The sequence below is a fragment of the Lingula anatina genome, chromosome 2 (assembly GCF_051362555.1).
Source record: "Lingula anatina isolate TDL-2025a chromosome 2, LinAna3.0, whole genome shotgun sequence".
Lineage (NCBI taxonomy): Eukaryota > Metazoa > Brachiopoda > Lingulata > Lingulida > Lingulidae > Lingula > Lingula anatina.
Genome location: NC_141768.1, coordinates 33909063 through 33927895, shown reverse-complemented (window position 1 = coordinate 33927895; position 18833 = coordinate 33909063). Strand labels below are relative to the sequence as shown.

General features: G+C 36.7%; 2 protein-coding genes across 8 annotated transcripts in view; one reads left to right on the top strand and one right to left on the bottom strand.

Annotated features, from left to right (window-relative positions):
* Positions 1 to 3926: 3926 nt before the first annotated feature.
* LOC106177761 (26S proteasome regulatory subunit 10B) lies at positions 3927 to 10469 on the top strand. The gene is made up of 11 exons (XM_013560636.3): positions 3927 to 4090; positions 6087 to 6206; positions 6708 to 6828; positions 7028 to 7142; positions 7691 to 7840; positions 8028 to 8151; positions 8337 to 8398; positions 8734 to 8854; positions 9449 to 9529; positions 9745 to 9816; positions 10006 to 10469. The coding sequence occupies exons 1-11, from the start codon at positions 4000 to 4002 to the stop codon at positions 10122 to 10124; spliced, it is 1176 nt and encodes a 391-aa protein (XP_013416090.1). The 5' UTR covers positions 3927 to 3999; the 3' UTR covers positions 10125 to 10469.
* A 259-nt stretch (positions 10470 to 10728) lies between these two features.
* The window catches only part of LOC106177759 (apoptosis-stimulating of p53 protein 1), a 37980-nt gene continuing 29875 nt past the window's right edge, over positions 10729 to 18833 (bottom strand). For all 7 annotated transcript variants that reach the window (XM_013560624.2, XM_013560623.3, XM_013560628.2 and 4 more), the window contains 5 exons: positions 16238 to 18403; positions 14983 to 15116; positions 12182 to 12348; positions 11742 to 11941; positions 10729 to 11349 (listed from right to left, as the gene is read on the bottom strand). In XM_013560624.2, the coding sequence (XP_013416078.2) occupies positions 11296 to 11349; positions 11742 to 11941; positions 12182 to 12348; positions 14983 to 15116; positions 16238 to 18403 (2721 nt within the window). In that variant the 3' untranslated portion in view covers positions 10729 to 11295. The remainder of the gene's footprint in view (positions 11350 to 11741; positions 11942 to 12181; positions 12349 to 14982; positions 15117 to 16237; positions 18404 to 18833) is intronic.

The window sequence follows — 18833 nt, the reverse complement described above, 5'->3', positions numbered from 1 at the left end:
TACTTTCTCAATTACCAAATGTGTCAGAAACGTGTTTAGCGTGCCAATTAATGCCTTGTAAATGGGGCCCTCTTTATCATTTGCAACTATTTCCAAAATCTAGGAGGCACATGCAGGCTTGACCTTATTGCAAGGTCATCATGAAATTTAATGAAAATTTGATTCTAGGGTGTGCTAAATACAACACATAAGATTGTTTAAGAGCTAAATATGCATCTCCATTCTTTATGACAAATGTTACATTTTATAGAGCGACCTGAGCCCATTGTGGTTTGATGTAAATACTTTTAAATTTTAATACAGGTGCTACAGGCATAAGCTCTCTTCTTGTCTGCCCAGTGATTGACCTAAAGCCTTCTTGTCCTACCTTTTTATGTATGATCTACTTTGGAGTATCTGTGTGCCATTGTAGAGAGGAGATAGTTGATAAAGCATATTTATTTGTCCATTTAATCAGTATCTGTATTTGGTTGCTTTTATGACAACCAAAGGCCAGCCATTACTGAATTGCCAATGGTAAAGTGTGTTGATTCTTAATGGTCAATTCAATTCCTTTAGCTCCATCATGGATGGGTGAGGTCTAAAAGCTTTACCCTCTCCCAAGCCTACTGAGCATGCTGACACAAGTCTGTACTTGGGTTAATTGTGTAATTTTAATGTGCTGAGTGGGAAATTAATTTTTTTTTTTTTTTTGTGTGAAGACAAACTTGTAGATGGTGCACTTTGAGTGTCATTTCAGCATCTTTTTCCTAAATATCCTAATTCTTGGTCCTGCAGTGGGATTCTGAAATAAGCAGCAGGTCATTTGCTGGGAAGAACTTGTTCACCGCAAGTGAACACTCTACTAGAAGGTGTAGTATGTTTTGGTCGATACACTTTAAAGCTGCTGTTTCATGGTGTGCTCATCTGTGTCAAAAGTAGTTACATGTTTTCATATCATGCCAGCTCCTGTCAGATTGGAGAACTATTACTGAGACATGATTGCAACCTGGAAGTTTTTATCAGGTCTGTTAGGATAGGAAACTGGCTACAGGCTCTCGTCATCATCCTTCGTTTACTTTGCTGCAGCTCAGTTGACAGTCATTGTGTCGAGCTTGCGGTCTCAAATATGGGGAGGGGGGCTTTTTCTGAAAAAGTGGACCTTCTACCAAGAAATATTTGTGTAATTAGATAAAATTTTATCCAGAACGCCACTGGCTACAGGCCTGTATTTGATGGTCAAAGCACCAAGGACAAGGGACGTACAAACGGTTGTAGCTGTGGGCTAGGATCTAACACGTATGTAAAGGACTTTGTATCCTTCAGTTTGAAGCTGACCACGTAGAAATAACCTTCTGACAAATATTAAGTGATCAGGTGGTAATAAATGCTTATTGAATGTTGTGCATTAATGCAGACTACCTTATCCTCAAGTTGTATTGAAGCAAATATCTGCAGAGGACACATTTGCCTTTTAATCACTGTCCATCATGCAGTCAAATTGCTCCTTAAATGTGTCCAGGAAAATGTATTTCTTCTCTGAAAAGGACTCTAATTGACCCATACCTAACTCTGCTATGCCACATCTACTTGTAGACCTATTGTTAAAGACCCACAGCTAGCAATTGTGATAAACTTGCGGCTAGTAAGTTTGAAGGTTTTAGAGAAGCATTGGAAGTGAATATCTGAGAAATCAACTTTTGACTTTTAAAGCTGGAGAGAAACCCAACTTATTTGTTACGGATGTTCAAATGGTGTAGCAATTTGACTTCTGGGCAAGAAGGTAAATACCATAAAAATACCTGGTTATATTTCCCCAGGGAAACTGCTTACCTACTTCTGATATGGTTGTTTCATTTCTTGTAAACTCACCACCGGTTGTATGATTGTTTTTTTTACTGGCAGTTTGTACCCCCAGCCTGTGTCCAATATAAAACGTCCCCATTTCTAATTCCATAATATTTCATCTAAATATATATATACCCAACATGACTTAATTCCTCCATTGCAGTAGTATAGAATGCTGTAATAAGATTCTGAATATTCCAATTTTTTACATGTCTTATGTGAGGCTACAAAGGTAATTGTATAACAGGCTGTCCATCCCAGTGTGAAACAAGTTTATATTCTGTTATAAAGCTTTTACTTCACTTTTAGTTCCTGTATACTGTAAAACACACAGCTTTATTTAAACATAGATATAACACATAGGCCCTAGTGATTTTGAAATGGGTACAGTATACCTTTAAGCCTTGTAAACTGAATGCCATTTATTTAAATGAGTACTATGCAGTAGCAGCAATGCCTTTTCTGTTATGAAATATTCTTTAAACAATCACCTGTGTTGTATTTGACAAGTGTAAAATCAATTTTTCTTAAATATTATGACAACCTTGTTATAAGGATATGACCCTGACCTGTGGTGATCTTAGAAAGTTTCAAATGTCACTTAGTATGAATCGATACTTTAAACATGTTTCTGTGACATTGGCCGGGTTATCAAAATGTAGACATGATGGCATTTTGTCCAAGCTAAAAATGCCATGACCTTGAAAATAAGGTCATAACATTGACCTCTGGTGCCTTGAAAACAATTGCATATTATTCTCAGAACCTCACTTAGAAGGAAATGATATTTAAACATGCTTTTGTGATATCCAATTACAAAGGTTTAGATAATATGGGAATTTTCTGCTCGAAAAATGCAGTGTCCTTGAAATTAGGGTCATGACCTTGACCCCAAATGACTCTGAATAAATTTGCAAAAGATTGGCGGTGCATCATTCAATAAAAGTGGATACTAAAATATGTTTTGTGACATTAGGTTACCAATATATGGACATCACATCATTTTTTTGCTCACAAAATGTATAGATCTTATAATTAGGTCATGACCTTGACCTCCAGTGACCTTGAAAGTTGTTGCAAAAGATTGGGGATCCCTCACTTAGTAGGAGTTGATACTTAAAACATGTTTCTGTGACATTGGGAAACTGTCATTTAGACATTATGGGGTTTTTTCCTCAAAAAATGCCTTGACCTTGTAATAAGGTCATGACCTTGACCTCCAGTGACCTTGAGACTAGTTGCAAAAGATTGGGGATCCCTCACTTAGTAGACGTTGATACTTAAAACATGTCTCTGTTACATTGGGTTCCCAAGTTATGGATTTCAAGTCCACCCACCCCATTCAATAGCGGCCATTTTGGATTTTTGTGGAAAATGAGACTTTGCCATGGGGGGATTCATGGGGAAAATTTTTTGGGCCATATTGGGCCTCCAACGGACCAGAATCAGTTGAGAAACCTTTGTCACCAATTTTTTCCAACCTCAATGGGGAAAATATGCTCGTTTACTGGCCTAATAGCCTACGTTCACTGTTCACTGTTCAAAACACCGAACTGTCCGATTTTTATGGAAGAAGAATATGCTAACTAACACTTGGGTCCTATTAAATGTTAGTTCTAAAAAGATTTTTTTACCAGATCATCGATGTCAACTCTTTGTTTCCATGTTTCAAACAGATCATCCACAAGGTTTGTGATAATCACGCATAGGCCTACCAAAAACACATGTAGGCTTTGGCCTATAGCCCTAACGGACTTGATTGTTCACAAAATATTTCTTGCTGCAACATGATATGAAGAACGTGCAGCCCAAACTTGTGCCGTTAAAATATTTTGTATGATGGGTCCAAGAGTAGAATGAAGCTTTATAAATGTGGGCGTCTAATAAAGTGCAAGAGCAGACGATACCTATAGGGCCTACCCCGTCCCACCTCACTAAACAGCCGAATTTCATTAAGGTGGGGAGCAAACAACATTTTTTTTCATTTTCAACTTCTCCTGATTAATAATTGAAGTATACTTCATACATCTCCCTCCCTTTTTTAATTTCGAAGTGGGGATTCGGGGTGGGGCAGGGGATAAGTAATTTCTGCCTGTTGGTTACAATGGGCGGGTCGTTGCCATTTCTTCCGCTAGGTGGCATAGAAAACGAGTCTCGTTATCACAAGACAAGATGGCGACCGAAGGAACACGAGAGAAAGCCTTAACTGACTACAGAAAAAAGCTCTTGGAACATAAAGAGCTTGAAGCAAGGTTAAAAGAAAGTAAGTATTAGATAAATATATCATTCGTGCTTTCTTTGTCTGATTATGGGTCAGAGTATTCACAGCAGTCAGACAAAAATTGAAGCCGGCGAATAGAGATATTGTGCTGACTCACAATGGGAATCGAAATGTCAGTGCCTGGATGACTCTCATTTGGATTTGATTTTCATTTTTGCTTTTTTCTGATTTATATCATTAAAATCACCATTGGAACAGCAACTTTTGTTTCTGTGCTGACTGCATAGTTTTAAAGTCCTTTTCTACTTTTCATTTTGATGGATACTTGTCAAGTTGGCAGTGGCACTAGTGAAATCCACGCTCGGCTGTCACCTTGATTGGATAGTAAACGGTTGTCGTAAAATCGCTAAAAGATATTAAAACCCGGTGCATAAACTTGAAAACCACCTAGGACAACCTCAGACTGCCACATTAATCCAATACAATGCAAAAATAAACTATAACAAGTGGTTAAAGCCTTCAAACCGAATGTCGTAAAGTCCCCATATACCTCCATAGAGACAATAAAATAGAATGAGCTTCTGAAACAAACCTGATCCAGTTCCAACAGAATAATCGAAATAAAATACTGCCGGGCATCGGAGCGGCCTAAAACTTGGCACGCTTACCGCTAATACTGCAGGCTACATCATCCCGTCGCTCGTTTGTAAATTCCGTGCATGGCATACGCACAATCAAACCGTAAAAAACAAATTCTCGGGGTGTCGTTGGCCAGGTCCACTCTAACCTACCATTACGAAAAAGAAGCCATGCCATTGGACAATGCGACCTCTGCGGTTACGTCATTTCCTGAATTGGATTGTTGAGTGGACCTGGCCAACGACACCCCGAGAATTTGTTTTTTACGGTTTGATTGTGCGTATGCCATGCACGGAATTTACAAACGAGCGACGGGATGATGTAGCCTGCAGTATTAGCGGTAAGCGTGCCAAGTTTTAGGCCGCTCCGATGCCCGGCAGTATTTTATTTCGATTATTCTGTTGGAACTGGATCAGGTTTGTTTCAGAAGCTCATTCTATTTTATTGTCTCTATGGAGGTATATGGGGACTTTACGACATTCGGTTTGAAGGCTTTAACCACTTGTTATAGTTTATTTTTGCATTGTATTGGATTAATGTGGCAGTCTGAGGTTGTCCTAGGTGGTTTTCAAGTTTATGCACCGGGTTTTAATATCTTTTAGCGATTTTACGACAACCGTTTACTATCCAATCAAGGTGACAGCCGAGCGTGGTGAAATCTGATCAGTACGTGGCTGAGAAGTGCTCACTCGTGCTCACTGGGTCCCGCTCACAAACCGACTCGGGTTGTTCGTGCTAGATAAAATAAACTCCGGTACTGAATACATGAAATATTTTGTTTAACAGATGGCTACCCCGCAATAAATGTAGTTTAAGAATTGAAATAAACTGTATTCATTCATAAATTTGTTTATGTTCAAGGTTGTATCTGGCATGAAGTTTTATGTGTAAGCACTCCTATTAATATTTATGGATGTATACTATGATATACTAATGAAAAAAAAATTGGTGCAAATAAATATGAAATGACAACCAGCTGGCGACTTGGGTATGTGTCAGAAGCTGTCAAATAATTTGCTCACCTCTTGCCTCCTAGTCGCACAATGTTAAAAAGCAACCAGTCTTGCTGTTGACTGCTGTGTGAATAAGGTCAGAATCATATAAAGCTCTTCTAACAATTATGCTGCTGTGAAATCACACAGTATTTGAAGACCACCATTAACAGACATCTAAATGTGTGAAGTAGGTCAGATCTTGATGCACGATTTTCACCTGCCACGATACAAACTATTGTGCAGAATCGTGTACATTTGAAGTTGCCTGGCCCATGTGATCATTTGAGAGTTGTTTCTTTGTGGGAAACATACGCTGACATACCAAGTGCATTCAGGATGTTTTTTATATATTTGAATGTCGTATTTTGAAGAAGGAAATTATTTTCTTTTTCTACATTTTTCAGTGAGAGAGCAGCTGAGGGAGCTAAATAAAGATTATGAGAAATCAGAAAATGATCTGAAGGCTTTGCAAAGTGTTGGCCAGATTGTTGGAGAGGTGTTGAAGCAGTTGACAGAGGATAAATGTAAGTAGTGTCATTGTATGTCAGTATTGTCTTTGTCTCTCTTATTTTTAGAAATGCACAGATAGTAACTTACAATGACACTGACAGTAAATATAAACACATTTTAAATCATTTTGCCCAGTGATGACAAACTGCCTGTTGAGGACAAGTCTGTACGACATCTTACCTGTTAGGTCTTGCTCCCTTTTTTCCCTGTCATGCAAAAACTTCATTTTCACTTTATTTTTACTATTCCTCACCTTTCTCCTTCCTAACAGCTAAGATTATGTATAGATGGGTGTCCTTTGAAAATGATTATGAGATCTGAGGGTGTTAGCATTATCATATAAACTTGAATATAACAATAGATATAATTTTGGGATATCATATACATTCCAATTGTCCTCAAAATAACCATACAGTTAAGTAATATCATCACTTACTTTCATTCAGTCAGGGAGGCAACATGGGAATATTGTTACCTATTTTGCTTGTGATAAAATGTCAACCTTCTACTTTTAGTTATTGTGAAGGCCACCAATGGACCCCGCTATGTTGTTGGTTGTAGAAGACAACTGGATAAAGCTAAGCTTAAGTCTGGTACCAGAGTGGCACTGGACATGACAACACTGACCATTATGAGGTATTTTAATGGGTTGTACACCTTAATGTATTTTAATTGATAAAAAACAAGGAATGGTACTTCTTTCATGTGTACAGAAGTTTGTTTTTTTTTTCACTCTTAGAATCATTTAAATTGTTATAAAAGTACATTTTTGAAATAAGTAAAAAAACATTTGTCTTCTTTTGTATATTCTGTGTTTGGCTCTCACTTATTCCAGACATTTGCCACGTGAGGTTGATCCTTTGGTGTACAACATGTCAACAGAAGATCCAGGAAAAGTCAACTACTCAGAAATTGGGGGTTTGGGTGAACAAATCCGAGAATTAAGAGAGGTATTAGCAAATGATTACTTAAGGTGTTAAATTTTGACATAATGTGCTATTCATTGTGTGGTGTTGGTATTTGCTTATACCCACTGGTATTTACAATGCAGTCAGGTTTCAAAGTTGAAAGATAATTGATATTGGAATTGGGTTTCTTTGTTCTGTTATATATGATGAGCAATGTGCCCAATGATGATAAATTGCCATTTGAGGATGGGTCTGTGTGGCTGCCATGCTGTTGAGTTCTTTACTTCATTTTCCCTGTCACTTTTTAATTCTAACTTTCCTCCTTTAAGTTAGTCCTATAGTTCTAAATGTATTCCCTTTCAACAGCTTGGCTGTCAGCCGGTGGGTGTCTTATGAAAAAGATTATGAGATCTGAGGGCATGTATAAATCTAGGCACTTTGCTGTTGAGAGAAATTATATAGCAGCAGTTTCTTTTTATTTGTTAATTAGTTGTATTTGAAGGTGATTAAAATAAACTTCTAGCTCGTAATTTTTTTTTATAATTAAGCACTAACATCTTTAATTTTTTACTGAATTGGTTACCTTGTAGGTGATAGAATTGCCACTTCTCAACCCAGAGCTGTTCATGCGTGTAGGTATCACACCACCAAAAGGTTGTCTGTTATATGGCCCTCCAGGTACAGGAAAGACACTGCTAGCTAGAGCTGTAGCCAGTCAAATTGAAGCCAATTTTCTCAAGGTATGTACCTGAATAAGAGAGGGTATGCCATAGCATTTATAATTTCCTTGATTCAGAATTATTTTACTTAATTGGCTGTTGGTGATTGAAAATACAAGCAGGGTACATTGGCATTATCAAAAGCATTATTAAAGTTTGTTGATTTAAAATTTTCAAAGACAGATTAACAATGTTGACTGTGTTTCAGGTTGTGTCCAGTGCCATTGTGGACAAATATATTGGAGAAAGTGCCAGGCTTATACGTGAAATGTTTGCCTATGCCAGAGACCACCAGCCATGTATCATATTCATGGATGAAATTGATGCTATAGGTATGTACAGGGTCTGATTAACATGGTGGGGCATCTCGTTGTCATAAAGTAGCTTTTCATGTGTTCATTACACTACAAAAACTTGTAGAAGAAATGTCTTGATGGTGTAGAGATGATCTATTACATAACCTGAGGAAAAAATATACATATCATGTCGTAAATGTTGTTGTATTTCTTTGTTACAGGTGGACGTAGGTTCTCAGAAGGAACTTCAGCAGACAGAGAAATTCAGAGAACATTAATGGAGGTATGATTGAAAATGGGAATGAGGGCTTAGGGTGACTGAGAAATGATTTCTGATTATAATCTCAAATGAGTAGGCTTTCTCTTTGTTTGCTTCTCTTGAAGAAAATGTGAAGATGAGAAAACAAAATTGACAGTGTTGATCATGATGAAATAATTTGTCATTTTAAAACTTAAAGATTTTCTTTACACTTTGTTAAGAAAGGATATTAAACCACTGTTGGTCTGGGATATTTAAAAAATTATTTTTAGGATCAATTGATTTATGTATGTATATTTATTTATTATACATGTAATAGGTTCAGACATGGTCAACAACTTTATATTCCTTATTTTTAGCTTTTGAACCAGATGGATGGTTTTGATGCTTTAGGTCAAGTGAAGATTATAATGGCCACCAACAGACCTGACACTTTAGATCCAGCTCTTCTTAGGCCCGGGAGACTGGACAGAAAAATAGGCAAGTGATGTAAACAGTTGAAATTATTCAGAAATGAAAGATAAAACAGCATCATTTCATTGTATTTTTTCAACATGTGGAGATTGATGTATTTGATATTACCTTTGGGGACAGATTTATTATTGCCTTTGGGTATAACATCAGAGGAATAATATTTTCTGTCACAGTTGAGAAAATGATCAGATTTAGAATAATGAGGAATAAGTCATTTGTTTTGCCTTGTATTGTGGCAGATAAAAAAAGGGCCCAATGATTATAAAAGGACGCGTTATTCTGAGGATGGGCAGCCTGTGACCCAGTCAGTCTGATCCTGTATTTCCTCTCCAATCACCACCCTGTTCTTGTATTTCCCTTTCCTAAATTCTCACCATTTCTTTTCTACTGGCTCTCCCCTGCTGCCTTCCTTCCCCCGTCTTCCATGACTGGGCACAGTGCTAGCTGGGATTCCCATGAAAACGATTATGAGAGCTGAGGGCCTGTTGGATAGTATAGAGAGTACTGCAACTAATGAATCGGTCTTTAATTTAAAAGCTGTTTTGCCTGTTGTTTATAATTTTGAATAATAACACTGAGAATATCTTTCTCCACTTTAAGAAATTCCACTGCCAAATGAGCAAGCTAGGATGGAAATTTTGAAAATCCATGCTTCTCCAATAGCAAAGCATGGAGATATAGGTATGGAAATGCAAGGGCATCCATTTTATGCCTGTCATATCATTTTAATCTTAGAAGTAAATATTGGTCCTGAAGTCAGAAGCTAATGTTTTTTAGCATGGTAACTATCTTATGGTAATATGGTTAAAAAAAGGGAATATTAATTCAGTATGATAGATTTTAGTCTTTATGATGATGAAAGATAATGAATTTCTGACCAAGAATATGCTTTTCAGATTGGGAAGCTGTAGTTAAGCTATCTGACGATTTCAATGGAGCAGATTTACGAAACGTCTGCACTGAAGCAGGTAAAAAGAAATTCATGATGTACACAGTCAAGTAACTTGGTTGTCATCAGGTCCTATGTTTGGATAGCCAAATTTCATTTGTGAAAATATTCAAACTTTAAATTGCAGCATTTTAAGTAGGTATACTTTGGTGTTTGATTTTTTTTTCTTTTTTTTTCTTTAACCTGTTCAGTTAACTCTTTTTTCCAGGAATGTTTGCAATCAGAGCAGAAAGAGACTATGTGATAGAAGAAGACTTCATGAAAGCTGTGAGAAAAGTTTCAGATAACAAGAAATTGGAATCCAAACTTGACTACAAGCCAGTGTAGTGAAATGATGTGAACTTATCAGAAACTTAACTGTTCCAATAGGCTGCGGTTTGTTAAACTTCAAATCATATTGACATAAAGATCTGTGAAGTAGGCCATTTTCACTGCAGGAGCTATTTATGAGTTTTCTGTACAGCAGTAAAGCATTCTTTTGGCTGCTTTCACTGAATGTAATCTTTTACCACTTGAGCCATCTTGAAAAGGGAAAAGTAATGCATTTCAAATATTGTGATCATTGCTACTCTTTACAGTCATTAACACAGTTGAGAAATGGTCACCAGTCACAATGTGGTCAGAATACTTCTGAATGATGCGAGATTTGTAAATAAAATTTAGAAAAAACTTGTTCTGTCAATTTACTGTAATATATTAAAATTTAGGATAAGTCAAAATCTCAAAACAGTTCAATGCTAACAAAGACAAAATTTCGATTTGATTTAACAAGAATGGATTTTAATTGCTCAGAAAACAAAATGTAAACTTTATTTTGCAGCTGTTGACCAAATGGACCAAACTTATTACAACATGGTTCATTTTTACTTGAAATTATGGTGTATTTCTGTACATATTCCTTTTCATTTTAGAATGAAACGACCCAACAACATTGGACATAAATAAATCATTATTTATTGTTAGATCAGCATGCATTGTAGTAAAATATCTTTATGTACAATTGTATCTTTCACTTAACACTTGCAAACAGTCAACAATCTTATATATGACTTGGTTTAAAAATTGACATCCCTTAATATTTTTTTCAATATCACCTTGCTGCAGACATGTTAAATTGAATTTTATCTTAGTGGACGGTTGTATGACTTATAAATCTTATTTGTGAATAATTTTGTTAAATAATTGTCCTCAACCAAAACAGAAATAGGCAATGAAAAATACATTAAAATTCAAGCGATACTTTGATGAATCAATATTAATCCCTCAAAATGTAGTATTTATGGCATTCTGATGCACATATATTGCACTAAAAGTGAAGCGTATTTAAATATGAATAATAAGGTTGAAAATGAATAACATTTTTTTTCTCCGTTAAATCATTTCTTGTTCCAATGGTATGATTGTCCTATTAATTTTTTTAGTAGAGCCTAGCAAGTGAATGGATGAACAAATCTTCCATTCCAGTCCTCATCTGCCAGACTAGTGAAGTATGTCATGTTCAGGCATCCTGGAGTTCAGCAAACTCCCGCTGTGGTGTCACTCTGGGATAAAACTAAAATGTAAAACATTTTATAAATAAGTAATAATAAAATAAGTATTTTTTGTCTATTGTTCGTTTGTTTTCAGCAGTAAGGAAAAGTAATCTATTATAAAATGTATTCTATAATGGGACTCTGACATCATTACTCAATGTTGAATCTTACTTTATCATGAAGAAGATTCAATGAAATTATTCAGTAGTCGAAACTTATTGTTTGATGTATTAAAGAATGAAGTCCTTCTGAGCATACTGGTAAATATTCTGATAATTCCACATACATATGAACGATCATTTTCAACTGAAGACTGCAAACAAAAACTGATACAGCGCCACTTTACTCAAGTATCCACTCAAACACAATTTTATTTCACAAGCTATGACAATTTTTTTCTGGTTTTTCATACCCCAAATAGATTCCTTGGGATGTATCCCTCTTTGTCGCCCAGTTTGGCCCACCACCATTCCTTCTCATTCTCATCCCCCTTTCTGAGTACAGTAAGCTTGTCTCCTGGTTTGAAGCTCAACTCATCAGGATTGTGTGCTTCATATTCAAACAGAGCAAATACCACTCCACTGTTAAGAATACCAAGCTTTTCCTGGACACCTGAAATAGAAAAGAAAGAAAAGATATGAATAAAACTATTCAAACAATGGTGTGAATACTAAATTTTTAGATGCTTGCACAGGGATACCAGTTGAGCGAAGTTTTCCAAAAGAAGCTGTAAACTCAGAAATAACATTAGTAGTTAACTTGCGGATTATGAATGTTGTCCCTACAAGTTCAGCAGTTAGAAATCCTAAGCAAAAGCCTGAATTTTGAGACTTAATCAAGATGTATACTTACTGTACAAATATTCTGAACATCCATCATAGCCATCTTCATCTTCTTCACACTTCTCAGCAGCAGTTTCATGGTCACTTATGGTCGTAGCGAAAATGCATGCCCCATGTTCAACCAAAAATTTCACCATAGGCAGGTTGTTGCATGAAGCTGCACAATGAAGAGGAGTCCTGGGGAAAACATCAAAAATATAATTTAATGGTAAAATATTTACGAAATAGACTTATACAAAATAGACTTAAAGTCACTTCACTTGAAAAACTTACATACTGACAATGTAAATCTAAATCAAGGGTATTTTAATGATAAAATAATTCAATCAAACTTTTTAAAATACGAAACCATGCTGCATTAAAGGAAAACTCAAATTAAATTAAAAAAGACCCTTTACCTTTGATCAGAGTTTCGACTTTGCACCACAGGCAGAAGGGTCATACAATATCAACCAAGCCACAATGTTCAGCTTGCACCAGCAACATTTGCATTTTTAACTAAGTTCTTAGCTTATTGAAAAACAAACTGGTTAAAGAGTTTAATATTTAAGTTTCTGAGGCAAAAAGGAACAAGGCAGCAAAGCTGTCAAATGTACAGACAAAAAGCAGACAATAACAATGCACAAAACAGGCTACTGTCAATTCTGATCCAAAAGTACGTTATGCTTAACTGCAAATTCAACATCAAATTTTAATTATGCTCAACAGGTAATACCAATGTAAGTGAAATGTGTAACAAGCGTAAGGCTTCAGGCCCATGGGAGTTTAAGTTCACACTTTGAAAATGCCAGAATGAGAAAAATGAAAATTTCACATAAAACTGCTTAAATTCAATAATAAATGATAACCCATTTGAGCTGGCTTTCTAATTTGAACTGCATGCCAATCCTACAAATCATACTTGTAAGTTGAAAATAATAATAAGTAACATAGTTTTCTTTTCATAATGTTTGTAGTAGCAGTGCAAAAAGATTTTTGTCAATTTTGATGTAACATTACATAATGAATTACAGAATAATTATCACCAATTTTTGATTATTGACTATAAATAGCATGGACATGTAGAAAATTTGATTACCATTTGGCTTCATGTCAATGGGAGCTTCGAGTCCCACAATGAATATGCCAACATGATAAAAATGAATATTTCACTAAAATGTATAACTTCCAGAAAAAGAAGCCAATTAGACTGCTTTTCCAACTCAGGCTGCATTTTAGTCCTTTGTTTCTTTTTTGAAAGTTTGACAATCATAAGTAACATGGTTTTCCCATAATGGTCATCATGGCAGCAGCACCCAAAATTGTGTTTTCTTCTATTTTAATGCAATATTACATAATGCTTAACAGCATAATGACCATCAGTTTTTAATAATAAAAGATCCGTATCGTGGATTTTCAGAAAATGTGATTAGCATGGGTCTTCAAGCTCGTGGAGGTTCTAAGTGACACCTTGAAAATGCCAATATGTGAAAAATTAAATTTTACAAAAAAACTGATTAACTGCCAGAAAAATTTACCAAATAGTCTGCATTGCCCACTGAAGCTTTATTTAAGTCCCATGTTTCTTCCTGTAAGTTTGAGAACAGTAAGTGACATGGTTTTCCTTAAATGGTCATCATGGGTGCAGTGTCCAAAATAGGGGTGTCTTCAAATGTTGATGCACTATTACATAATGTTTAACAGGATAATTACCATCAATTTTTAATAATAAAATATTAGTATCATGGATATTCAGAAAATGTTCCTAGCAAAGGTCTTCAGGCCAAAGGAACTTCAAAGTCACACCTTGAAAATGCCAAAATGTAGACAAGACAGCACTGTCCTGAAATGTGTTTTTTTCCATTTTTAACAATTTTTTAACATAAAACAAAATTAACAATTTACTGCCATTTATATATGATCAACTAAGAAAATTGATGAGATGGGAAAAATATCAATAGAACAGTGTTTAATGTCCAATTTCCTCCATTCTGAGTTTCTGAACATAGTCAATGAATGAATCTGACAAACTGCAATGATATGAGTTTATTTCCATTTTTGAAACACTATTATACAATACATGATAACAAGTTTACCATCATTTTTACATAATCAACTAACAATGTTGTAAAGATGCAGGAAATGTCAAACAAACACTTTTACGAATCTTATTAGTTAAATAATGAGACTGTTAACATGCCTAAGAATTGAATCTGAGGAAATGTTTAAAAACAGCATAACTTATAAAATAATGGCCCGATTATGCTGATTTTCGAACTTGACCTGCATTTTAGTAAGATTAATTACTCCTGTGAGTTTCATGACAACAGGTCTATCGGTTTTCCTTGAAATGTGTTAACAGTGTTGCACATATGCTGAAAAGTGAAAAAAACAGCATAACTACTAAAATAGTGGCCCGATCATGCCGATTTTCGAACTTGATCTGCGTTTTAGTAAGATTAATTACTCCTGTGAGTTTCATGACAACAGGCCTATCGGTTTTCCTTGAAATGTGTTAACAGTGTTGCATATATGCTAAAAAGTGAAAACACAGCATAAATACTACAATAATTGCCCAAACATGCTGATTTTCGAACTTGACCTGCGTTTTATGAATATTCATCAGCTCTGTAAATATAAAGCCACAAAGTAAAACTGTCTTCCACTTATCGTGTTAACGATGAAAGTGCACGGCGACGGCGACGGCGACGGCGACATCGACGGCGACAGGGACGGCGACGACAGACGCAGGTGATGGCAATATGTACAGACACATCTGTGTCTGTACATAAAAACAATTAGCATCAGCATATCAATCTGAATGATTCTTACCAGCCATCACTGTCAGGCGAGTTGACATCGGCTCCATATTCTACCAAAAATGTGACAATTTCATAATGTCCAGCGCAGATAGCATTGTGGAGTGCAGTGATGCCTTCATCGTTGGGCTGACTGGGGTTTGGAACCTACAAAAAACAAAAAAATATCATTTTTAGGAAAACAGAAACCAAACAGTGATTCAAGTCATCTAAAAAGTTCAAATAAGTCAGTTACAATTTATACTACAAAAGAAAGAAAATAAATAAATAATAAATGATGACATATGCTGACTTCACAGCTTATCCCCATTCAATAACTGCTTCTTACACGAGACTACAAATCACTAATTTTATACAGCACAATAATATATATTCAATCAATATCTTTTTTGCCATATTCTGATAAAACATTTAGTATATTCTTTAACTACACAAGATAATATTTCAACACAGCACAAAAAAGATCCCTGCAGGTATGACATAAAACTTGCCAAGTATTCCCCGTGTGCATTGAAGAATACGTTCAATCACGCATGACATGAATCTAAATGCACCTCATCAGCTCACTTGATATCAAATCTTATTCATAGATGCCAAGTGCTATGTTGTAAACCAAAGCTGTTTTTACTGGTGTGAATCAGAGGAGCAACATGACCCAAAACCATATTCTGATTCAAACTCATGAATACTGCATACAATGTGACTACCTATCTGTGGCCGAATAATATTACATACAAATGAGAAGAATACTAAAATAATTCATCACGTGTAAAATTTATGGAGTACTATATAAACCATAGTAGCAAAATTCAGATTGTTCACACTGTTCAATTCAGACTGTAATTGTATATGGGTGTGCAACTTTCTACACTTTTTCAAAAATTATTTATGTCACACACCCAGTTAAAGTTATGAAATAATTCCTTTTTTTTTTAAATTATTGAGAAGGCGTATCCTGCAGAAAATAAAGAGTTATGTAGTCATTTTTCCCCATAACAATTTGTGAATAAACAATCAGCAATAAAGTTTTTTTATTCACCTGGTCTTTTTTTTTTTTTTTTTTTGACTGACAGTCTTTTCAGTCTTAAATGCATATTCCTTATTGTAAAAGCAACTAAATCTCAACATTTTGGGTGATTAACAAGTACAAGAATAAATTAGATGTAAAGCTGAATGAAGAAGACAGTAATATTACCCATTTCATGTCTTTTCATCAGCAGACTTCATTTCAGAAGGAAAAAAAATTCAGTTGGATTGTAGCAACTCACCTCTTTTGTGACTCTTTTGACCAGATCTAGTTCTCCTTCCAGAGAGGCATCCAGAAGCAAGGCCAGGGGATCAAAGCTGACCCTTCTGGAATTCTTGACAGACTTTCCAGTTTTCAAATTAGTCTTCTTGCGTAAAAACACAGAGGAAGTCTGTGACTTTGTCTGGACCTCTGTTCCTTCAGGCTGGGCTGACACAGGTGTAGGGGGCGCCTCCTCTGCCAAGGTAGGAGGGTGTGGTGGGTAACTGTATCCATTACCTGTACCTTGCTCCAAAGGTTGTTGCTGCTGGTGTGCAGATGTTTTCTCTGGGTGATAAAATGGCGAAGCCTGCTTAGCAGGAACTTCCTCAACTGATGACTCTGAAGAAGATCTACGCCTTGTTCTCTGATGGTGGCGTCCCATTTTGTCAATGTGGAGAAAATGTGGTTGTGACGGACCACCAAAAGCAGCAAATTTACTTGGGCTTAATGGTCTGGCCTCCCCAGGAATACCCTCAGTTGTATTGCTGTAACCCTTTGGTGGCTGTAGCCCTTGTTGTCTGCTGCTATCCTCAGTATTAGGTGGGTAATTCAATGGTCGAACTTTGGCTGTAGGACTACCCGGCTGCAGAGTGGACGCAGACTTACCAGCCTGACCACCAGCTGTGGCTGGTTGTTGTTGTTGCCACTCATTTGTCTTGCTCTCACCCTCCTCTTTCTTCTTGGGGTAAAAATCCTTATAAAGTTGGGCCATGTTCTTTCTGTAGTTATCCAGGGCATCCGTGCCCAGTTTTTTCATATATGTGTTAGCTATGACACTCTTGGGTGCATAGCGATAGGTGGGTTTATTCCCAGTCAGAGATGTGGCTGGGCTGGTGGTTACAGAGCTCCTAACTACAGCGGGCATCGTGGACGTCACGGTGTGGTCACTTGGGGCCACCCCAGCAGGCTGCTGACCATACCCAGGCACAGATGTCCTGGGAGGGACCTCCTGTGCACTATAAAATGTCCTGCTCGGGAGAGGTTTCTGGTCATACCTCTGGTCACCACCACCATTACGGTTATCCAGAATTTGTTTACTTTGTTGCGGTGCTATTTGTTTGTTGTCATAGCCTTTTCCATTTGTATTCGGTCCACTAGAAGTAGTAGTTTGCCTATTGTCATTAGGCTGGGTTGGCAGTCTAGGTTGGGGTGCCTGTGGGTGTGGTGGGGCCACCCCCCTGACTGGGCCTCCTTGGTAAAAAGGAGGGGGAGCCTGGTTTCGGATACTGGGGTCTGTGTCCCCAGGCCTCCTGAAGGGTACAGGGCCCCTGTTTTGTTCCAGGGGTGGGCGCTGAGGCACAGGACCAGAGAAAACTCTCTCCTGAGGGGGGCGTGTTGGTGTTGAGACAGTGGTTGTTGCGGTGGTTCCTACCAAGGGCTGTGTGGCGTAAGGAGCAGTGCTTCCTGCAGTGGTAGGGGTTGCAGTGACTGGTGTGCTAGTATATATCTGATCCCTGCTTGAGCCGAGTTCTGACAGTGAAGGCGACTGTTCATTAGTTGTTAATCCCTCAGGCTGCCCACGAATAATACTTATACTTTTATTCCCTCCAAGTGAGGAGGTGCTACTGAATGTAGGGGCATATGGTTTATTCATGTGTTGAGGAACACTGCTGATGGGCTTCTGTGGCCCTGTAACTATTTTTGGAACATTGTCGTCTGTGGGTTTCATTGCCTCCTTTGTGGGTGCCCCTGGTTTTGAATCAGTAACTTTCCCAAACTCTTTCTTATTGGCCTGGTCTGAAGTTTTGCCTTCATCATTCTCTTGCTTTGTCTCACTTCCTGGGAATCTCAAATTATACGGCAGAGTCTGATATTTGGGATCATTCTTGTTTGGAGCAAATGGCTTCAGATCCTCAGAAAACATATCATCTTTTGTAACATCCTTTGGTGTGTGTTTAATATAAGGTTCAACAGCAGCAACATTTGAATTCAACTGACGTCCCATGAATTTGTTTGTGCCTTGAACACCTGTGCCACTAGATTTGTTCACATTTTGCTGCTGCTGTTGAGCTCGTTTTCTTTTCAAACGTTGCTGTAGTTCTTCAATGCGGTTGTCCAAGAAAGAATTTTCATCTTTACGCTTTGCCAAAGTTTCCCTGTACAAAGTTAACTTGGAGCTCTGCTGTTCATTGAGCTTGTTACGGATCTGAAATGATTTGTGTACATTTTAATATCACTGATCAAAAATCATTTACATTTTTTATATTAATAAAAATTTTGATTATCTTACTACTTTTTATATTGAAATATCTCTTGTAAAAATACTTTGTATTCTAATAGGAGGGTTTTCTACAAAAATCAAAAACCAGAACAAGAGTAAAAGAATATTTTATCAAAGAATAATTTAATTCAATCATACAAACAAACTAATTTTTTACAACACATAATGTGAAATATTTACTACAAACAGAAGCTTCATTAAGCTGAGCAATATAATTTTCAGCATTTGTAATTCGTGAGCAGTGGTAAACAGTTTTCACTCCCTGGCTCCCTACATGCTGAAACTGTCAGTCCTACCAGTCGTGACCCATAAAATTTTCAAGGACCATTAACAAATAAATTGTATTTAGTCTGTC

Bases quoted from the DNA above. Each gene is read 5' to 3' on its own strand.
- LOC106177761 (XM_013560636.3), top strand. From the start codon at position 4,000: ATGGCGACCGAAGGAACACGAGAGAAAGCCTTAACTGACTACAGAAAA. The intron at 6,829-7,027 runs GTATTTTAATGG...CACTTATTCCAG, and splicing joins ACAACACTGACCATTATGAG to ACATTTGCCACGTGAGGTTG. The intron at 8,152-8,336 runs GTATGTACAGGG...TCTTTGTTACAG, and splicing joins GGATGAAATTGATGCTATAG to GTGGACGTAGGTTCTCAGAA.